The sequence below is a fragment of the Sphaerodactylus townsendi genome, linkage group LG03 (genome assembly GCF_021028975.2).
Source record: "Sphaerodactylus townsendi isolate TG3544 linkage group LG03, MPM_Stown_v2.3, whole genome shotgun sequence".
Classification (NCBI taxonomy): domain Eukaryota; kingdom Metazoa; phylum Chordata; class Lepidosauria; order Squamata; family Sphaerodactylidae; genus Sphaerodactylus; species Sphaerodactylus townsendi.
Window position 1 is genome coordinate 146882926 of NC_059427.1, and position 18974 is coordinate 146901899.

The 18974-nt window shown below is 51.2% G+C and overlaps 2 protein-coding genes across 2 annotated transcripts in view; both read right to left on the bottom strand.

The window, feature by feature from the left end:
- Positions 1–498: 498 nt before the first annotated feature.
- AVPR2 (arginine vasopressin receptor 2) lies at positions 499–16528 on the bottom strand. The gene is made up of 3 exons (XM_048487701.1): positions 16403–16528; positions 8565–9420; positions 499–701 (listed from the first exon to the last, which is right to left on the bottom strand). Exons 1-3 carry the CDS (start codon positions 16427–16429, stop codon positions 499–501), a joined length of 1086 nt encoding a protein of 361 aa, XP_048343658.1. The 5' UTR covers positions 16430–16528.
- A 1803-nt stretch (positions 16529–18331) lies between these two features.
- Positions 18332–18974, bottom strand: part of LOC125427907 (sodium- and chloride-dependent creatine transporter 1-like) — a 10113-nt gene continuing 9470 nt past the window's right edge. The window contains exon 4 of the mRNA XM_048487473.1: positions 18332–18481. Within this exon, the coding sequence (XP_048343430.1) occupies positions 18332–18481 (150 nt within the window). The remainder of the gene's footprint in view (positions 18482–18974) is intronic.

Consider the following 18974-nt stretch of genomic DNA (forward strand, 5'->3'; position numbering starts at 1 on the left):
GGAGACAGGGCCCATGGGATACCCCGTGTCCCTGGGCGCACGCCAGTTTGTCACGTTGGAGGAGCCCCACTCGCCGGCCAAGATGCCCACTGCAGCTGGCTCCTGCCCTCCCCAGGGAGGCTGGGGAAGGCAGGGCCCGGCAGTGGGCAGCCCAGGCGGGTGGCACCAGAGCAGATTTACTCTCAGATTTACAGTCGATCTCCAAACTTCAGAGATCAGTTTCCCTGGAAACAATGGCTGCCTTTGAGGATGGTCTCTTTGGTCTTATACTTTCCATGAGGTCCCCGCTTCTCCAGACCCTTCCTTTCCCAGGCCCCACCCCCCCAAATCTCCAGAATAGTTCCAAACCAGGGCAACCAAACCAGCAACCAGGGCAACCCTATGCGCTGGTTGCTGTCTTTATTCCTTTGATAGCCTGTGGTTCCATCCACATGTCTTCCTGATGCAATGTAGTCCGCCAGAACAGGTTCCCAGGAGCAGCGGTGGGCGTTTGGGGACTCAGGTGAGGGTGTCCTGCCCCAGCGAGTAGCTGGCCGTCTTGCTGGAGTCCTCGTACAGGGAGCCAAACCGCCGCTGGGCCAACCTGGGGCAGAAGATTCGGCACAGCTCCCCCGAGATGCTGCTGCTAAAAGCGGCGTAGACCCAGGGGTTGGTGCAGCTGTTGAGGCTGGCGAGAAGCATCAGGAGGGTGAAGGCTGTGCCTGCCAGAGAGACAAGGGGAGAAAGACTATTAGCCTGGCTACCAGGACTCACCAGAATTCAGCATGACCGGATGAGAATGCCAAGAGCACCTCTGTGCGGAAGCAAAGTGCACTTCCACTGCCACTAGAAGAAGAAGAAGAAGAGTTTGGATTTATATCCCCCCTTTCTCTCCTGCCGGAGACTCAAAGGGGCTGACAATCTCCTTGCCCTTCCCCCCTCACAACAAACACCCTGTGAGGCAGGTGGGGCTGAGAGAGCTCCGAGAAGCTGTGACTAGCCCCAGGTCACCCAGCTGGCGTGTGTGGGAGCGTACAGGCTAATCTGAATTCCCCAGATAAGCCTCCACAACTCAGGCGGCGGAGCTGGGAATCAAACCCGGATCCTCCAGATTAGATACACGAGCTCTTAACCTCCTACGCCACTGCTGCTCCTAGAAGAGGAGTTTAGATTTATACTCTGCCTTGCTCTCCTGTAAGCAGTCTCAACACATCTTACAAACTCTTTTCCCTTCCTCTCCTTACAACACACACCTTGTGAGGCAGGTGGGGCTGAGAGAGCTCCGAGAAGCTGTGACTAGCCCCAGGTCACCCAGCTGGCGTGTGTGGGAGCGTACAGGCTAATCTGAATTCCCCAGATAAGCCTCCACAACTCAGGCGGCAGAGCGGGGAATCAAACCCGGTTCCTCCAGATTAGATATACGAGCTCTTAACCTCCTACGCCACTGCTGCTAGGGCACTACAATCTGCCTGTCCATGTTTGGGGATGAAGGGGTGGAAGTTCAAGTGGGGTGTGTGTGTGTGTGAGACTTCAGCTGTAGCACTGCAGTTGCCAACTCCAGGTGGGAAATTCCTGGAGATTTTGGGGAGGGGGGGAATTTGAGGAGGGAGCTTGGCAGGGATGTGATGCCATATAGAGTCTGGTGGTGGCGCCCTCGGAGGGGAGCATTTGGGGAGGGATTTCACCTGTGGAATATCATAGAGTTGGCCAGGTTCTCAAGGGCAACTGATCTCTCCAGCCTGGGGATCTGTGGCTATTCTGGGAGATCTCCCGGCCCCACCTGATGCTTGACAGCCCTCCCTGGCTGCTGGAGTGAGCGACTCAATGTGCCTGGATGTTGCGTGGGGGCAGGGAGGGAGCAATGCTACTTCACTCTAAGCCTGAATGAGAGTTATCCCCTCGAATGGGAGGTCCCTGTCTTTGTCATAGCTGCTCTCTGACCCCCCTCCTCTCTTTGGGGCTTTCCGCACTGACAGAGTTGTACTGGTTTCTATCTAGGTCAGCGGTCTGCAACCTGCGGCTCTCCAGATGTTCACAGACTACAAATCCCATCAGCCCCTGCCAGCATGGCCAATTGGCCATGCTGGCAGGGGCTGATGGGATTTGTAGTCTGTGAACATCTGGAGAGCCGCAGGTTGCAGACCCCTGATCTAGGTTCACCTCAGTGTGTCCGCACTGCAACTGAGCTCAATGTTGTTTTGTCTCTGTTACCCCCCTCAGAACTGCGACATCCCTGTCGCAGTTATGAACTGCACCTTTCTGCTGGAACAAGGTTGATACCGCTTCAAAGCTTCGAAGTGCAGACGCATCGAAATGACACCTCATCCGTTCAACCAATCAGGAGCCGCTTTTGTGGCATGCGCCCAGAAGCGAGGGCATGGGAGTTGTAAAACTGTAAAAAAAAAAAGAAGCGGCTCCCGTTTCCCCATGGTGAACCTACAAGCTCCAATCACGATCGAGGAGCGAAACAGGCACCAAGATGATCCTGCCCACTTAGCTCAGTTCCAGGAGGCCAAGTAAGTTGCTGTGCGGACAGCCTGGAATCGCCCCCCACTGAAGGGAACCAAGTCGACCTTAGCTCCCTTCTGTAGTGCGGAAAGCCCTTTTGTGAGTCCTTTGTTCTTCCAATCCTCCCAGTGGCATACTGAAAGGGACATGGGGGGGCAACAGCCGCAGACACCACTTCTTGGGGGGGCGCATTTCAGGGCCACACATGTGCCCTGCCCCCAAGCTTCCCATGGAGTTTGGAACAGGGGCACAGTTGAACGCCAGCCAGTGGGGCTCATCTCACCCCTGAACTCCGTGTTCAACTGCATGGGGAATTCGGGGGCAGGGAGCAGTTGTAAGGGGGTGGGGTGGGTAGGGGGTGGCACAGTGCCAAGGGTGAGCCATGGGCACCATTTTACAAAGCTACACCCCTGCATCCTCCACGTGACTTTTCATGGAGACACACGCCTTTACAGGTCTCTCTTGTATAAGGTGACCAGATGGTCACCTTTGTGACCCAAGACGGGAAGCACACGGGCTTCTGGGGCTTGCCGTTTGCCGCCCTGTGACAGAGCGGCAAACGGCAAGCCCCGGAAGCCTGTGCGCTCCACGGCTTCGCGATGCGGGGAGGCTGCCGCGCCTTGCGCTAAGCCCGAGGCAGGTGCAGCAGCCTCTAAAATCGAGACAATTTAGCCAGCCAACCCAGCGGAATGGCAGAACAAATTAATCTAAAGAGCGTAACGCGGTCCCGCCAAAAGCGGGACGGCTGGTCAGCCTACTCTTGTAGAAACAAAGCCCTCGAACCTCCACACACACGATGCTAGATTCAGCTGGCCTTTGCTGCAACCTGAATGTGAACGGAATCTGCTTGAATCAATCCAAGTTTTATCTTTGGCACTATATTTCCTGGGAGATTTATCGTACTGCGCTCGATATCGCACTTCTAGGGTGGGGCAAACGCTGCTAAATTGACCCTGAATCTCCGGGCAGCCTCTGCTTTGTGCTCAAGGACAGACAGAAAACTCAACTGGCCCAGGTGATGCGACATGCTGATTTGCACCAGCCTCCAAATCCCAAGTCACAAGTGCTTAAATTCCGTGCTAAATGAGGCAAGCCGACACCAAGAGTCTGCAAACAGTGGCTGGAGAAACCTGTTCCAATTCTGTACTTTATCCCGAGACCCGGAAGAGGCTGCAAAAAACATTCCGTCAGAGTCTGATGTGGTGATAAAGACAGGACCTTTTAGCAGGCGAGGGGCCCGTCAGGTAAGTAGGCAGACCCACAAGGAGAACGAGGCTTAAGGCCCCAGCTCCCGAACTCACGACTTTGTGAGGATCAAAAGGACCTAGCCACAAAAACAACTGTGCTTGCTCTGCTAGTCCTTATGCCTGTGGAGCTGCACAGTCTAGTAATGACAGGAAACAAATGGTAGGCATTTGGAATAAAAAGGTGTAAAAACTCTCCAGCCCCCCAGTTCAGATCTGCCTCTCAAGGTCCACTCTTTGTGTGCCCCCAGCGATGAGGCGGTGGCAATGAGAGACGGGGCATTTTCTGTGGTGGCCCCTTGCCTCTGAAATATCTTCCCCCTTGAGGTTCGCCTGGTGCCTACTTTATTTTCTTTCAAGTGCCAGGTTAAAACATATCTTTTTACCCAAGTTTTTAATTAGGGCAGGGGTCCCCAAACTTTTTAAACAGGGGGCCAGTTCACTGTCCCTCAGACTGTTGGAGGGCCGGACTAAAAACAACTATGAACAAATTCCTATGCACAAATGATTGTAAAATGTTTGATTTCACCTTTCAGCCTTTCTGTCATGGTCTATTTTTAGAACAGTGACCAAAGTATGTCAAGTGCAGGGTGGGCTCCAAATATTGTTGGGGAGGCTGTGGAATGCCTTCCCCTGTTAAAAAAAAAAGCAGAACTTTCCCAATGAAGCATTCCATCTAACCCAGGATCAGGTATCTTCCTGGGTTCTTCCTCCCTAGCAGCCAGCGAGCGATTCGCCATCCTGGCTGATGCCAATGGGAGTGAGGCGGAACAGAAAGCCTGAGAGCAACACATGGAGTAGCCGAGAGGGAAGGGTGGAGCAGGCGTTGCCACATGTAAGGTTTCAGTCAGAAAATGCATGGAGATTTGGGGGTGCCATCATGTAATTGCAATCAACAGCCGTTGGGGCCGGTTCCTCCTCTCCCTCGAGCCCCCACTGCACATGAATGGAGCCATCGCCGCCATGCCTGGCGGGCCGGATAAATGCCTTCAGGGGGCCACATTTGGAGCCCAGGCCGTAGTTTGGGGATTCATCTTATCAGCTTCTTGTAGGGGGAGGTTTTATGCTTGTGTTTTTAATATGGTGATTTAAAAAAAAACACGTTAAGCCGTCTTGAGCAGAACTTTAAGGAGGCAGCATAGAAATATTCTAGCCACGTTCTAAATAAATATGTATCCGAATCAGGTTGCTCAGGGGTTGTTGCTCAGTGGATGAAAAGACACAATCGCTTACCTGCACGTGTGTCTCTTTTAGGACTGCCAACTCTGTTTTAGAAAATTCGTGGAGTTTTTTTGGTTGGAACCTGGGTTTAGGGAGGACTTCAGGAAGTCAGAATGCCACGGAGTCTGCCTTCTACAGCAGCCAATTTCTCCAGGGCGACTTGATTTTTGCAGTGCGGAGATCAGTTGTAATTCTGGGACATCTTGAGGCTGGCGACTCTAGTCTCTGTGTGTGTGCGTGCACGGTTGGGAGCCTTTTAATAGACCCAAGTAGCCTTCTAATACACCCAAGCTAGCCCTGCCTTGCTACGCCTTGGAAGCTAAGCAGCGCCAGCCCTAGTTAGAAGAAGAAGAAGAAGAAGAAGAAGAAGAAGAAGAAGAAGAAGAAGAAGAAGAAGAAGAAGAAGAAGAAGAAGAAGAAGAAGAAGGCAATGACGACGACCCACAGTACATGACGACGGCGACCGGCAACGGCAGCGGCAGCGGCGGCGAAAGAAGAAGAAGAAGAAGAAGAAGAAGAAGAAGAAAGAAGAAGAAGAAGAAGAAGAAGAAGAAAGAAGAAGAAGAAGGTTTGGATTTATCATCCCCCTTTCTCTCCTGCAGGAGACTCAAAGGGGCTTACAATCTCCTTGCCCTTCCCCCCTCACAACAAACACCCTGTGAGGTAGGTGGGGCTGAGAGAGCTCCGAGAAGCTGTGACTAGCCCAAGGTCACCCAGCTAGCGTGTGTGGGAGTGTACAGGCTAATCTGAATTCCCCAGATAAGCTTCCACAGCTCAGGCGGCGGAGCTGGGAATCAAACCCGGATCCTCCAGATTAGATACACGAGCTCTTAACCTCCTACGCCACTGCTGCTCCTAGAAGAGGAGTTTAGATTTATACTCTGCCTTGCTCTCCTGTAAGCAGTCTCAACACATCTTACAAACTCTTTTCCCTTCCTCTCCTTACAACACACACCTTGTGAGGCAGGTGGGGCTGGGAGAGTTCTGAGAGAACTGTGACTAGCCCAAGGTCACCCAGCGGGAATGTAGGAGTGGGGAAACAAATCAGTGAAGAGTTTGCTGCTCATGCGGAAGAGTGGGGAATCCAACCCAGTTTTCCAGATTAGAGTCCACCTGCTCTTAACCATGACACCACTGACTGTCTGAGGACCCCACACTGATAGGATACCATCAAGAAAGCCCAGGTTGGCTATAAGAACATAAGAACAAGCCAGCTGGATCAGACCAGAGTCCATCTAGTCCAGCTCTCTGCTGCTCGCAGCGGCCCACCAGGTGCCTTTGGGAGCTCACAGGCAGGAGGTGAAAGCAATGGCCTTAAGAACATAAGAAAGAGCCTGCTGGATCAGACCAGAGTCCATCTAGTCCAGCACTCTGCTACTCGCAGTGGCCCACCAGGTGCCTTTGGAAGCTCTCACATGCAGGAGGTGAAAGCAATGGCCTTAAGAACATAAGAAAAGAGCCAGCTGGATCAGACCAGAGTCCATCTAGTCCCAGCACTCTGCTACTCGCAGTGGCTGGGTGCTGGAAGCTCACATGCAGGAGGTGAAAGCAATGGCCTTAAGAACATAAGAAAGAGCCTGCTGGATCAGACCAAGGAGTCCCATCTAGTCCAGCACTCTGCTACCATGGCGGCCCACCAAGGTGCCTTTACAAGACTCACAGGCAGGAGGTGAAAACAATGGCGCAGAACATAAGAAAAGAAGCCTGCTGGATCAGACCAGAGTCCATCCTAGTCAGCACTCTGCTACTGCATAGCGGCCACCAAGGTGCCTTTGGAGCTCACCTGCAGGAGGTGAAAGCTTAATGGCCTTAAGAACATAAGAACTAGCCTGCAGGATCAGACACAGAGTCCATGTCCCATTAGCTCTCTGCTACACTGCAGTGGCCACCAGGTGCCTTTGGGAGGCTCACAGGCAGGAGGTGAAAGCAATGGCCTTAAGAACATAGAGAACCCAGCCTGCAGGATCAGACCAGAGTCCATCTAGTCCAGCTCTCTGCTACTCGCAGTGGCCCACCAGGTGCCTTTGGGAGCTCACAGGCAGGAGGTGAAAGCAATGGCCTTAAGAACATAAGAACTAGCCTGCTGGATCAGACCAGAGTCCATCTAGTCCAGCTCTCTGCTACTCGCAGTGGCCCACCAGGTGCCTTTGGGAGCTCACGTGCAGGAGGTGAAAGCAATGGCCTTAAGAACATAAGAACAAGCCAGCTGGATCAGACCAGAGTCCATCTAGTCCAGCTCTCTGCTACTCGCAGTGGCCCACCAGGTGCCTTTGGGAGCTCACGTGCAGGAGGTGAAAGCAATGGCCTTAAGAACATAAGAACAAGCCAGCTGGATCAGACCAGAGTCCATCTAGTCCAGCTCTCTGCTACTCGCAGTGGCCCACCAGGTGCCTCTGGGAGCTCACCTGCAGGAGGTGAAAGCAATGGCCTTCTGCGGCTGTTGCTCCCGAGCACCTGGACTGTTAAGGCCTTTGCAATCTGAGATCAAAGAAGAAGGCAGTGAAAAGCGATCTCTGTTTGTCTCTTTCCTTGAGGCTGCAACTTCATGGCACTTTCCACAAACAACAGTGACCCTCAGAAGTAGAAATTTTAAAATGACTACTCTTTTTAAGTATTTGAAGGCTGTCATTTAGAGGAGCCTAGAGCTGTATTTCAGTTGTTAGGGGGGAGAGTAGGAGTCATAATAACAGGTTTAAATTATGTGTGGAGAGACACTGTAAATAGGGCATTAGTAAATAGGGCATTTCTGTGGTGGTGTCTGTTGCTCAGGGATGCCCGGGGGGGGGGGGCGCTCCGTCCTTGGAGGAGTTAAGCAGAGATTGTATTAGGTTTGTCAGCTCTGGGTTGGGAAAGACCTGGAGATTTTGGGAGTAGAGTCTGGGGAAGGTGGGGCCTAGGGAGGGGAGGGGCCAGAGAAGTTTATAATGCCACCCTTCAAAAGCCATTTCCCCCAAGAGGAACTAATCTTGGTCATCTGGAGATTAACTGTAAGAGTGAGAGGTCTCCAGGCCCACCTGGAAACCGACACATCTAGGTTGGATGTCAGTTTGTCACGGAAGCTTGGAGTCATCATGAATGGTTCGGGGGGTTGGACTGTGTGGCCTTCATGCCCCTTCCAACCTTCTATGATTCTATGACAGGGGTGTCCAACTTTGGTGCTTCAGATATTCACGGACTACAAATCCCATCAGCCCCTGATATTTGGTCATTGACCATAAAGAGGTGGAAGTAAATTAAATTAGTAAAATTAAATCGTAGTACATCGTCGTCGTCGTCGTCGTCGTCGTCGTCGTCGTCGTCGTCGTCGTCGTCGTCGTCGTCGTCTTCTTCTTCTTCTTCTTCTTCTTCTTCTTCTTCTTCTTCTTCTTCTTCTTCTTCTTCTTCTTCTTCTTCTTCTTCTTCTTCTTCTTCTTCTTCTTCTTCTTCTTCTTCTTCTTCTTCTTCTTCTTCTTCTTCTTCTTCTTCTTCTTCTTCTTCTTCTTGCTGGAAGGCAAGAGGGGCTGATGGGAATTGTAGTCCATGAACATCTGAAGCGTCACAGTTGGACAGCCCTGTTCTATGCAATATTGAGATTCTGGTCAAAGAATAATTCCTCGATGCTGGAGGACTCACTTTCGACGGGTGCCCGAGGATCCCAAACGGACCACAGCTGGATGAGGAAAAAGGGAGCCCAGCAGACCACATAGGTCAACACAATGACTAATGTCATCCTCAGAGTCTTGGTAACTGCCCCAGAAATGGGGGAGGCCCCTTGCTGGCTGTTCCATCCCCGGAGGGTCCCCGCTGGGCCTAGACGCAGACTGCGGTGGACTTCACGGAAGATCATGCCCTGGCAGGTGGCAATGAAGCACGTGGGGAGGACAAAGACCATCAGGGCCACCCAGGTGATGTAGGCCTGGGGCCCCCAAGGCTGAATGAACTGAGCCCAGCACTCGTGGGCTCCGCTCGGCAGCTTCCTTTTGGAGAAGATGAAGAGCTGGGGGAGGCTGAGGAGGAACGAAGCGGTCCAGGCCACCACCACTGGCCGGTACCAGCAGGCCGGGCCCTTGCGGAAAGCCATCATGGGCCGACATATGGCACGGTAGCGGTCGTACGTCATGGCCACGATGACGTAGGAAGAGGCAAACATGCCCACCACCTGGAAGTAGGTGACGGCCCGGCACAGAACGTCCGGGCCCTGGAAGCGGTCGGTGATGTCCCATATCAGCTGTGGCAGCACCTGGAAAAGAGCCACCGTCAGGTCCGCCAGGCAGAGGTGACGGATGAAGCGGTGCATGGGCATGGCCCGGCGGTTGTGGCGGGAAAGGGCTCCCAGCACCAGCCCGTTGCTCAGCGTGGCTAGAAGGAAGATGGAGGCCAAAATGGCAATTTCGCCCTGCGCGAGGGTGCCGTCACGGTCGTCAGACGGGGAGAGGGAGGTGTTGGGGGTCACCTTGGGCAGCATCGAGGAGGTGTTGAACAACGGCTCCTGGGGAGAGAGAGCATGACACGGGACTCAGCAATCTCACACAAAACCATTACTATTATAAATATTATTATATTTACACTTATTCGTGTATTACATTTATTTATTTACTTTATGGCCGTGGTGGCGAACCTTTGGCACTCTAGATGTTATGGACTACAATTCCCATCAGCCCCTGCCCAATTGGCCATGCTGGCAGGGACTGATGGGAATTGTAGTCCATAACATCTGGAGTGCCAAAGGTTCGCCACCACTGCTTTATGACCTGCCTTTCCCATTGAGATTAAAGGTGGATTATGCACTCAAAACAAAGCAATCAAATCCCATACTACACACACAGACACACAGACACACACACAGACACACACACAGAGAATAGAACTGAGTAGACAGGCAAACAGATAGCTAGACAGACTGAACTATTGATTTATCTATCACGGCACACTGGCGATTCAGAAGCAGAAAAACCCCTCACTTTTGTTAAAATTAATTACCTACATAAAATCTCACCATACATCATTTCTCTCAATACGGCCACTTGTTTACAGGTTAGAGTCAAAGTGTGTTATGCACAGAGGTTTAACCCAGCCCATATTTTCATTGCAAAAACTTAGCCACATACAGAGGCGTACCTCGGGAAAATGGAGCCTGGTGCAAAAATCTGAGTTTTGCTGCCCCCCCCCCCCCATGTTTGTTTGTGTTTGTATTTTTTTAGTGTTTTTTCAGTTTTAGGCCTGCAGGGGGCGCAGTTTTTAGGTTAGCAGCATCAACATTTCAGGGTATCTTTAGGAGACTATCCTGATGATACCAGCCAGGGTTGGTGAAATTTGGTTCAGGGGGGTTCAAAGTTATGGACTCTCAAAGGTGTAGCCCCTATCTCCTATTAGCTCCCATTGGAAACAATGGGGGATGGGGCACCCCTTTGGGAGTCCATAACTTTAGACCCCCTGAACCAAACCTCACCTAACTTGGATGGTATCATCAGGAGAGTCCTCTGAAAACGCCCTGAAATTTTGGTGCTGCTAGCCTAAAAACTGCACCCCCTGCAGGCCAAAAACTGAAAAACACTAAAAAAAATACAGAAAACAAACCTGAAATTTTTGCTGTCCCCCAGGCCTGGTGCAACACACACACACCAGTCCCCTTGTAGCTACGCCTCTGGCCACATATACACTACTTCTGTATTTGTGGGTATGCTTGTGTGCATATATGTGTGACCTGGATGGCCCAGGCTAACCCTGATCTAATCAAATCTTGGAAGCTAAGTAGGGTTGGTACTTGGATGGAAGACCACCAAGAAAGTCTGATTGCCTATACCAGTGGTGGCGAACCTATGGCATGAGTGTCAGAGGTGGCACTCAGAGCCCTCTCTGTGGGCACACGCAAACAGAGTGCCCCCCCCCCCCACATCTAGGCTGGCCTGGGCTGTTGGGCTCGATTATTAGCATTAAACCTAAGACCTAGTTTTGGGGAAGCAGTGTAGGCAACCCTGTTAAGCGCTGTTAAACCCCACTGATTTTCATGCGAAGAACTAAAGCACAATCCTTTACCTGGGAGTAAGCTTGGTTGCTGGCAATGGGGCTTGCTTCTGAGCAAACCCTCCTAGGGTCGTGACTCACCCATTGGAAGAGTTGCACGGTTGTTCAAAGCAAAGCCACCAACTGCCACCAAGCTTACTCCCAAGTAATGTGCACCTCGGAGCCAACCGTTTTTTAAAAACTAAAACCTCAGTATTCAGGCTAAATTGCCACATTGGCACTTTGCGATAAATAAGTGGGTTTTGGGTTGCAATTTGGGCACTCGGTCTCAAAAAGATTCGCCATCACTGGCCTATACAGAGACAGCCAATGGCAAAGCACCTCTTGCCTTGAAAATCCTATGGAGAGAGAGAGAGCATACTAATTTTTATAATCCTAGTTCTATATACATACATAGTCCTGTCAATCTATTGAGAGCGAGAGAGCGAGAGAGAGAGAGAGAGAGAGAGAGAGAGAGAGAGAGAGAGAGAGAGAGAGCTCTATTAACTAGATTTCACGTTTGTTGCCTGTACATCTTAGGAACTCTCAGATTTCAGATTTTGCAGAATAATACGATGGACAATGAGGGATTCAGACCAAAGAGACCTGGGTTCAAATCTCTGCTCAGCTATGAAGCTCAGTCGTTGCTATTGGGAAGTGTCTTGTCTTGATTTGATCTTCCTCGCAGGTTAAAATGGGATAAATCCATCCATCCATCCATCCATCCATCCATCCATCCATCCATCCATCCATCCATCCATCCATCCATCCATCCATCCATCCATCCATCCATCCATCCATCCATCCATCCATCCATCCATCCATCCGTCCGTCCATCCATCCATCCATCCGTCCGTCCATCCGTCCATCCGTCCATCCGTCCGTCCGTCCGTCCGTCCGTCCGTCCGTCCGTCCGTCCGTCCGTCCGTCCGTCCGTCCGTCCGTCCGTCCGTCTGTCCGTCTGTCTGTCTGTCTGTCTATCTATCTATCTGTCTATCTATCTATCTGTCTGTCTGTCTGTCTGTCTATCTATCTATCTGCCTATCTATCTGCCTATCTATCTATCTGCCTATCTATCTATCTGTCTATCTATCTGTCTATCTATCTGTCTATTATTCCACTTCTATACCGCCCTCCCCCGAAGGGCTCAGGGCGGTTCACAACAATAACAAGACAGTGGATATATTGAACATTAAAACAATTTAAAAGCAGCATTCAGTTTCTATACCAATTAAAATAAAGATGGCGTCGGCTGTTAAAGAGCTCCCCCAAAAGGGAACAGCGGGCCTTAGTTGTTTCCAGCGGGCCTTAGTTGTTTCCAGCGGGCCTTAGTTGTTTCCATGAATGATATGGGATGAGAAGGTGGTCGGTCTGGAAGTCCCGGGTGGCAGAAAACCTTCAAGTGGGAAACCAGGATAAGGATCTCAAGATAAGAACTGGAATGTTGAAAAACGCAATCCGAGAGCTGGTTGGCTGGGCAGGAATGCCACGACCAAAATAGCTGCTGGGAAACTGAGCCCCCAAAAAATGAGCAGAAAATGATTTTTTTATAGTGTGAGAGTCACCCATTCACGCATTCTTGTTTTTGCAGACGAGATTTTACAATGTGCCTTGGACACAGACGGTATCCATAAATAAAACAGAGGAATATACAGCTGCCTGTCTTGAAAAATGGAACATTTTTCCCCTCTTGGGTCAACTGTTACTTTGGCTTTTGTTGAAACATCTCGGGTCTGAGGCCACACAGATAATGCATGCTGGACGTATTAAAGCCTCTGAAATTCAGCAGATGAGTTCAATGCTTGCTGAGCTTCTGTTGTTGGAATTAATACAGGTGGAAAGGCCTTGTTTGTGGCCACTGTCTCCAAGAAGCCTGCAGGGCCCGGTCACATGTCTAAAAGCCCAGTGTGATGTCCCTGGGGCTGCCAAACCCCAGGAGGTGGCTGGAGATCTTCTGGGATTACAACAGATCTTCAGGCGCCAGAGATCAGTTCACCTGGAGAAAATGGCCGCTCTGGAAGGTGGACTCTATGGCAGCTTACCCCACTGAAGTCCCTCCCCTGGACTGTTGGAGATCTGTGCTATTTTTGTAATACGCATGTCCTGGGCGTATCAGCCACGGGGACACGTTGGGGCACATGTCCTGGGCGCCAGCCATTTAGTCATGTGGGGGCGCAACCCCCCCCCGGTGCCCCCTGCGCCTGTGCCCCTGCGCTTGTGTAACCCCCATGCTCAGAATGGGTTGACCCAGTAAGGGGTGGAGACTCAGAGCAGCACGAGGCAGCAGACCTCATGTAGTTGGAGGAGACAAGGCTACCAGACTCGGACCTTGATTTCTATAAGCCCTTAACACCTTGTTAAGGTAAACTGCAATGTTGTTGGGAACTACTGGGAAGGTAGTTGTTTATTTTTGCAATGTTGTAAATGTTGGAGTTTATTGTTTCAGGGTTTCTTTTTGTGGTTGTCATGGGTGAGAGTTCTCCTGGAAACCTTCATCATGTTGAATCCTGTTCACCAAGCCCTTGGAGTCTTCAGGAGCCAACCCACTTGCAAGGAAGAACTGGACTTGGCAGTATCAGAAGACTGTAACTAGAAGGATGTGAAAATGCAACCTGAACAGGACCTCGAAATGTGATGTTAAATGTTGATGTTATATGTTAAGAAAGTAAACCATATTGTTTAAACTTAGTTCTTTGCAACTCCTTCCAGGTTCTGCCCCACAGAACCCACAGAAAGAGGTTACACTTGCACCCCCCATGTCCCATTTACTCTTAGCCAGCGATCCCGGTCCTGTCGGCAGCTAAGGTAAGTGGGGCGCAGGGGTGGAGGCGCCCAGAGCAGGTGTTGCCCCGGGTTCCATTTCCCCACAATGCACCCCTGCACACGTCACATAACCAATAGTGCATGTGAAAAGGCTCCTAAAACTATGACGCCAACCTCCGGATGGTGGCTGGGTTATAATTTACCTCCAGGCTTTGGAGATCAAGTCCGCTGGAGAAAACGGTCTCTTTGGAAAGTGGACTTTATAACATTATACCCTGTTCCTGTCCTGCCCGTTCCCAACCCTCATCAAGCTCCACTCTGGAAGCCTCCGGGTATTTCCCAAACCAGTCAACTGTCTTGAAGGGGGTGAGCTTACAAAACCTACCAGCCAATTCCACAAACCGGAGAATTTAAGATGGAACCTTCATTTGCTCTGCCCCTGAGCCAGGGCATACCCTGAGGTGGGGCAGCGGCCAGGGCACAGGACTTCTGGGGGGGCCCACTGCCACTGACCCCCCCGCCCACCTTCCCTGCTACCTGTCTATTCCCATAATCCCAAATGCCCAGGGTGATTGAGGAAGGGGATGTGGGTGGCACACAACGGAGCAATGGCAGGAGCACCCAAGGAAAGAGTATACAGGTGGTGCAGGCAACTGAGCATGAATGATGTGGAAGATTAGCAGTGGAAGAAGGATGCACAGGCAGGTGTGGGGGAGAAAGGAGGGCGTGGAGGCCCTGGTGGGAGGGGGAGATGGGGGCCATGGGTGCTGGCTGCCGAGAGCCCCTCGAAACCCAGAACCTGCCCTGCTATACAATCATAAAGCCCTTTCTCACCCTTTCATGCAACGTCTAATCCCCCAAACACTAAGAGGAAGAAGAGTTGGATTTATATCCCCCCTTTCTCTCCTGTAAGGAGACTCAAAGAGGTTTACAATCTCCTTTCCCTTCCTCCCCCCTTCCCCACAACAAATACCCTGTGAGGCGGGTGGGGCTGAGAGAGCTCCGAGAAGCTGTGACTAGCCCAAGGTCACCCAGCTGGCGTGTGTGGGAGTGCACAGGCTAATCTGAATTCCCCAGATAAGCCTCCACAGCTCAGACGGCAGAGCTGGGAATCAAACCCGGTTCCTCCAGATTAGATACACGCGCTCTTAACCTCCTACGCCACTGCTGCTCCACTAACGCTCGCATTCCTTCCCCAAGTGGCTCATGTTCACAGAAGAAAGATGTCAACTTCCAGAAATGTATGGCATCGCAAATGATAGGCATGGTGCCCGTTCATTTAAATGGAGCTTGGAGAGGGGAAACCGCCTAGGGACTGCTGCCTTGGTGAGTTCGATCCAGCTCTTTGGCAGCCCAAGACATCGCGGCTTTGTGTAGCCCTGTGGTACAGCTGACGGTCTGCCATTGAATCAGGAAGGGAGGATTTGGAGGCTTTGCCCTCGCGTTGCCAACTCTTGGAGATTTGGGGGTTAAGCATAGGGAGATTTTTGGGAGGGAGGGTCCTTCTTGGGGTACAACGTCATCGAGTCCCCCCTCCAAAACTGCCATTTCCTCCAAAAGTACTGATCTTTGGAAATCAGTTGCAGTTCCAGATCTCCAGGCTGCATCTGGGGATTGACAGCCATGCCCTAGGCTTTGGGGTCATTGGGGTGGGTTGTGGGGCAGGTTCTCCTGCTTCTACAAGTTCCCACAAGAACTGGGAGCCGGGAGCACACTTTCCACGGGGGTAGGTTCCCTGCTCATCCTTTGCTGGATTGCCCAAGCTAACCTGATCTCAGCAGGGTTAGCTCTGGTGAGCACTTGGATGGGAGACCACCAAGAAAGTCCAGAATATCTATCTATCTATCTATCTATCTATCTATCTATCTATCTATCTATCTATCTATCTATCTATCTATCTATCTATCTATCTATCTATCTATCTATCTATCTATCTATCTATCTATCTATCTATCTATCTGTCTGTCTGTCTGTCTGTCTGTCTGTCTGTCTGTCTGTCTGTCTGTCTGTCTGTCTGTCTGTCTGTCTGTCTGTCTGTCTGTCTGTCTGTCTGTCTGTCTGTCTGTCTGTCTGTCTGTCTGTCTCACCCTGCCCATTCCCAAGGGACTCAGGGCGGCAATACGACAATGTAAAAATCTCAATTAAAACAATAAAATCCTAAAAACATGATAAAAACAATAACACAATATTAATACAATATAACAACTGCTTAAAAGAAACAAGGAACAAGATGGTGACTTAAAACCACTCGTAACCCCTGGGGGGCCAATGATGATAAATGTCAGCCCAGCTGTCTCTTACAGGCCCTGCGAAAACCGCTCAAGTCTCGCCGGGCCCTGATCTCAGGCAGGAGCTTATTCCACCAGGTAGGGGCCAGGACAAAGCCCTGGCCATAGTTGAGGCCAGGTGGATATTTTTTGGGCCAAGGATTACCGGTACGTTCTCCTCTGAGGAGCAGAGGGGCCTAATTGGGCCGTATGAGGAAAAGCGGTTCCTGAGGTATGTGGGTCCGAGACTCGATAGGCAGCCCATGAAAACGGTATAGGGCAGGTGTTATAGGGTCCCTGCTAGAACTCCGGCTACGCAGAAGAAGATAACAGCAAACCACCCTCAGTCAGCCTCTGGCCTTGAAACCGAGTCGCGGTAACTCAGCGGCGACTTGACACTGCTTTACGCCCTCACGCAAAGGTTACCTGCTCAGTTACCTGGTCATCCATAGTCAGGGCATCCATTAAGAAACGGCTCCCAGGGTTTCGCCTGGCTTGAACCGGCCCCCAGTTGGGCTTGCAGGGGAGGGCAAGGCGCCAGGCAGCACAGAGCCGCTCAACGGCACGAAGACCTCACCTCTGTCCCTCTGGCGTTCTCTCCCAGCTCTTGAGAGCAAGCACGCAGCGGCACATTTGCTGCGGAAACCGCACGGCAAGTTGATGCAGAGCCTGGGAAGCTTGGAAGAGGGAGGAGAGCCAGTGGAAGGGGTGTGTGTGGGTGGGTGGGTGGGTGGGTGGGGGGTCTGGTTGGACTTCCCTTTCCCCTCCCTCCAGGCAACACAGCTGATGTAACTTGGCCTCTGGCCAAAAAGGCCGGATTTGTCGTAAGTGGACACTGCGAAGGTTGAATGAGAAAAGGGCGTGGGAGGGGTGAATGGCAGGGGGTGATCTGCCAATCGGTGACCTCTCCCCCCCAGGCCAGAATAACGCTACCCAGTTCTATTGCTGGAAGCTGCCCAACTACTTGTGCTTTAACTTTTGCTCAGGAATATCCAGCCTTGTGTCTCTGAGTGATTCCCTCTCCCTTCACACCCCCCCTACTTGAACCATTAAAATCTCCTTGCTGCTCAGGGTTTATACCAGTGGTGGTGAACCTATGGCACGAGTGCCAGAGGTGGCACTCAGAGCCCACTCTGTGGGCACGCGCAAACAGAGTGCCCCCTCCCCCCCCCACATCTAGGCTGGCCTGGGCTGCTGGGCTCAATCATTTGCATTAAACCTAAGACCTAGTTTTGGGGAAGCAGTGTAGGTAACCCTGCTAAGCGCTGTTAAACCCCACTGATTTTCATGCGAAGAACTAAAGCATGATCCTTTACCTGGGAGTAAGCTCGGTTGCTGGCAATGGGGCTTGCTTCTGAGTAAACCCTCCTAGGGTCGTGATTCATCTGTTGGAAGAGTTGCACGGTTGCTTCAAAGCAAAGCCACCGACTACCACCAAGCTTACTCCCGAGTAACGCACGCCTTGGAGCCAACCGTTTTTTCTAAACTAAAACCTCAGTATTCAGGTTAAATTGCCGTGTTGGCCCTTTGCGATGAATAAGTGGGTTCTGGGTTGCAATTTGGGCACTCGGTCACGAAAAGGTTCACCATCACTGGTTTATACCAAGGTTGATTTGGGAAATACCTAGAGATTTTGCACCTGTGAAGGGTAAGGTGTGGGGCAGAGGCATAGCTCCCAGGGGGCTGGGGAGTGCGCGACACATCAGGCGTGCGCCCCTGTGGGGGTGTTGCGAGGGCGTTCCGGGGGCGTGGCATGGGCGATCCGGGGCGGGGGTATTCTAGGGCGGGAGGGGGGCAGAGAACGCACCAGTGCACACCGGGTGCTTTCCCCCTTGCTACGGCTTTCCCCCTTGCTACGGTGTGGGGAACTCAGCTAGATAATACAACAGAGTCTGCCTTCCAAAGCTGTTGTTTTTCTCTCGGAAGCTGATCTCTGTTGCCTGGAGACCTGGCTTTCTAATAACCTGCTAAAACAGCTATGAACATATGTAAATACAGAAAGTTACCAAAAGTACAACCACTAACAATATGCAAATACAGAAAATACAATTGTGTACATTGGAACAATAAGATCTAGGACAAGGGTCTGCAACCTGCGGCTCTCCAGATGTTCATGAACTACAATTCCCATCAGCCCCTAACAGCATGGCCAATTGGCCATGCTGGCAGGGACTGATGGGATTTGTAGTCCATGAACATCTGGGGAGCTGCAGTTGCAGACCCCCTGCTCCAGGGGAACTAATCTCCATAGCCTGGAAATCAGTGATAAATCTGGGAGGCATCTCTGTACTTCTCTCCCAGGTGAGCACAGGTCAGATTTCCAGGTCAACCGCGTGGATAACATCTCTCCGGCTCAGAGAGACTTTCTTAATAAGGCACTAAGTAATGTGAAACCACGACAGGCCCCGGTGGAAAATGAATTCCTTCAGCGTAGGGGTTGGACTCACCATCCCGGGCTTCGGAGTTCCAGCCCAGTGGGACCAGCCCAACTGCTTTTCTTTCTTTCTGGCGTGGATCCTGCGCCAATCACACGGTGGTTGGAAATTCACTCAGAAGGGTTTCTTCTCTCCCGTGTGATGGGGAGGCTCCGTGCGTTGAGTTTCTGCCCTTTGTGCAGGTTATTAGAAATGGGATTTAAGTATACTAATAGCAATTAGCAATAAACAAGAAACGCCACCAGTCCCGCTGCTTAAGAACACAAATACACAAACTTTGAGACTTACTAATTTACTAACTGAATTGGAAAGTGAAATTGGGTGCACTACTGTCTAAAACGGCTATGAACATATATAAATACAAAAAGTTACATTGGGAAATGTATGTCTGCTGACAGTACAGGACTGTATCTTTAAATTCAGTCTGTGTTTCATTACCCAGTAAAAACATCAAGAATTCCTAAATCAGGGGTCTGCAACCTGTGGCTCTCCAGATGTTCATGAACTACAATTCCCATCAGCCCCTGACAGCATGGCCAATTGGCCATGCTGTTAGGGGCTGATGGGAATTGTAG

Coding starts and splice junctions, on each gene's coding strand:
- AVPR2 (XM_048487701.1), bottom strand. CDS start 16,429: ATGGATGCCCTGACTATGGATGACCAG. Junction 9,421..16,402: donor CCCTGACTATGGATGACCAG/GTAACTGAGCAG, acceptor CTCTCTCCCCAG/GAGCCGTTGTTCAACACCTC. Junction 702..8,564: donor TCCTCGGGCACCCGTCGAAA/GTGAGTCCTCCA, acceptor TCTCTCTGGCAG/GCACAGCCTTCACCCTCCTG.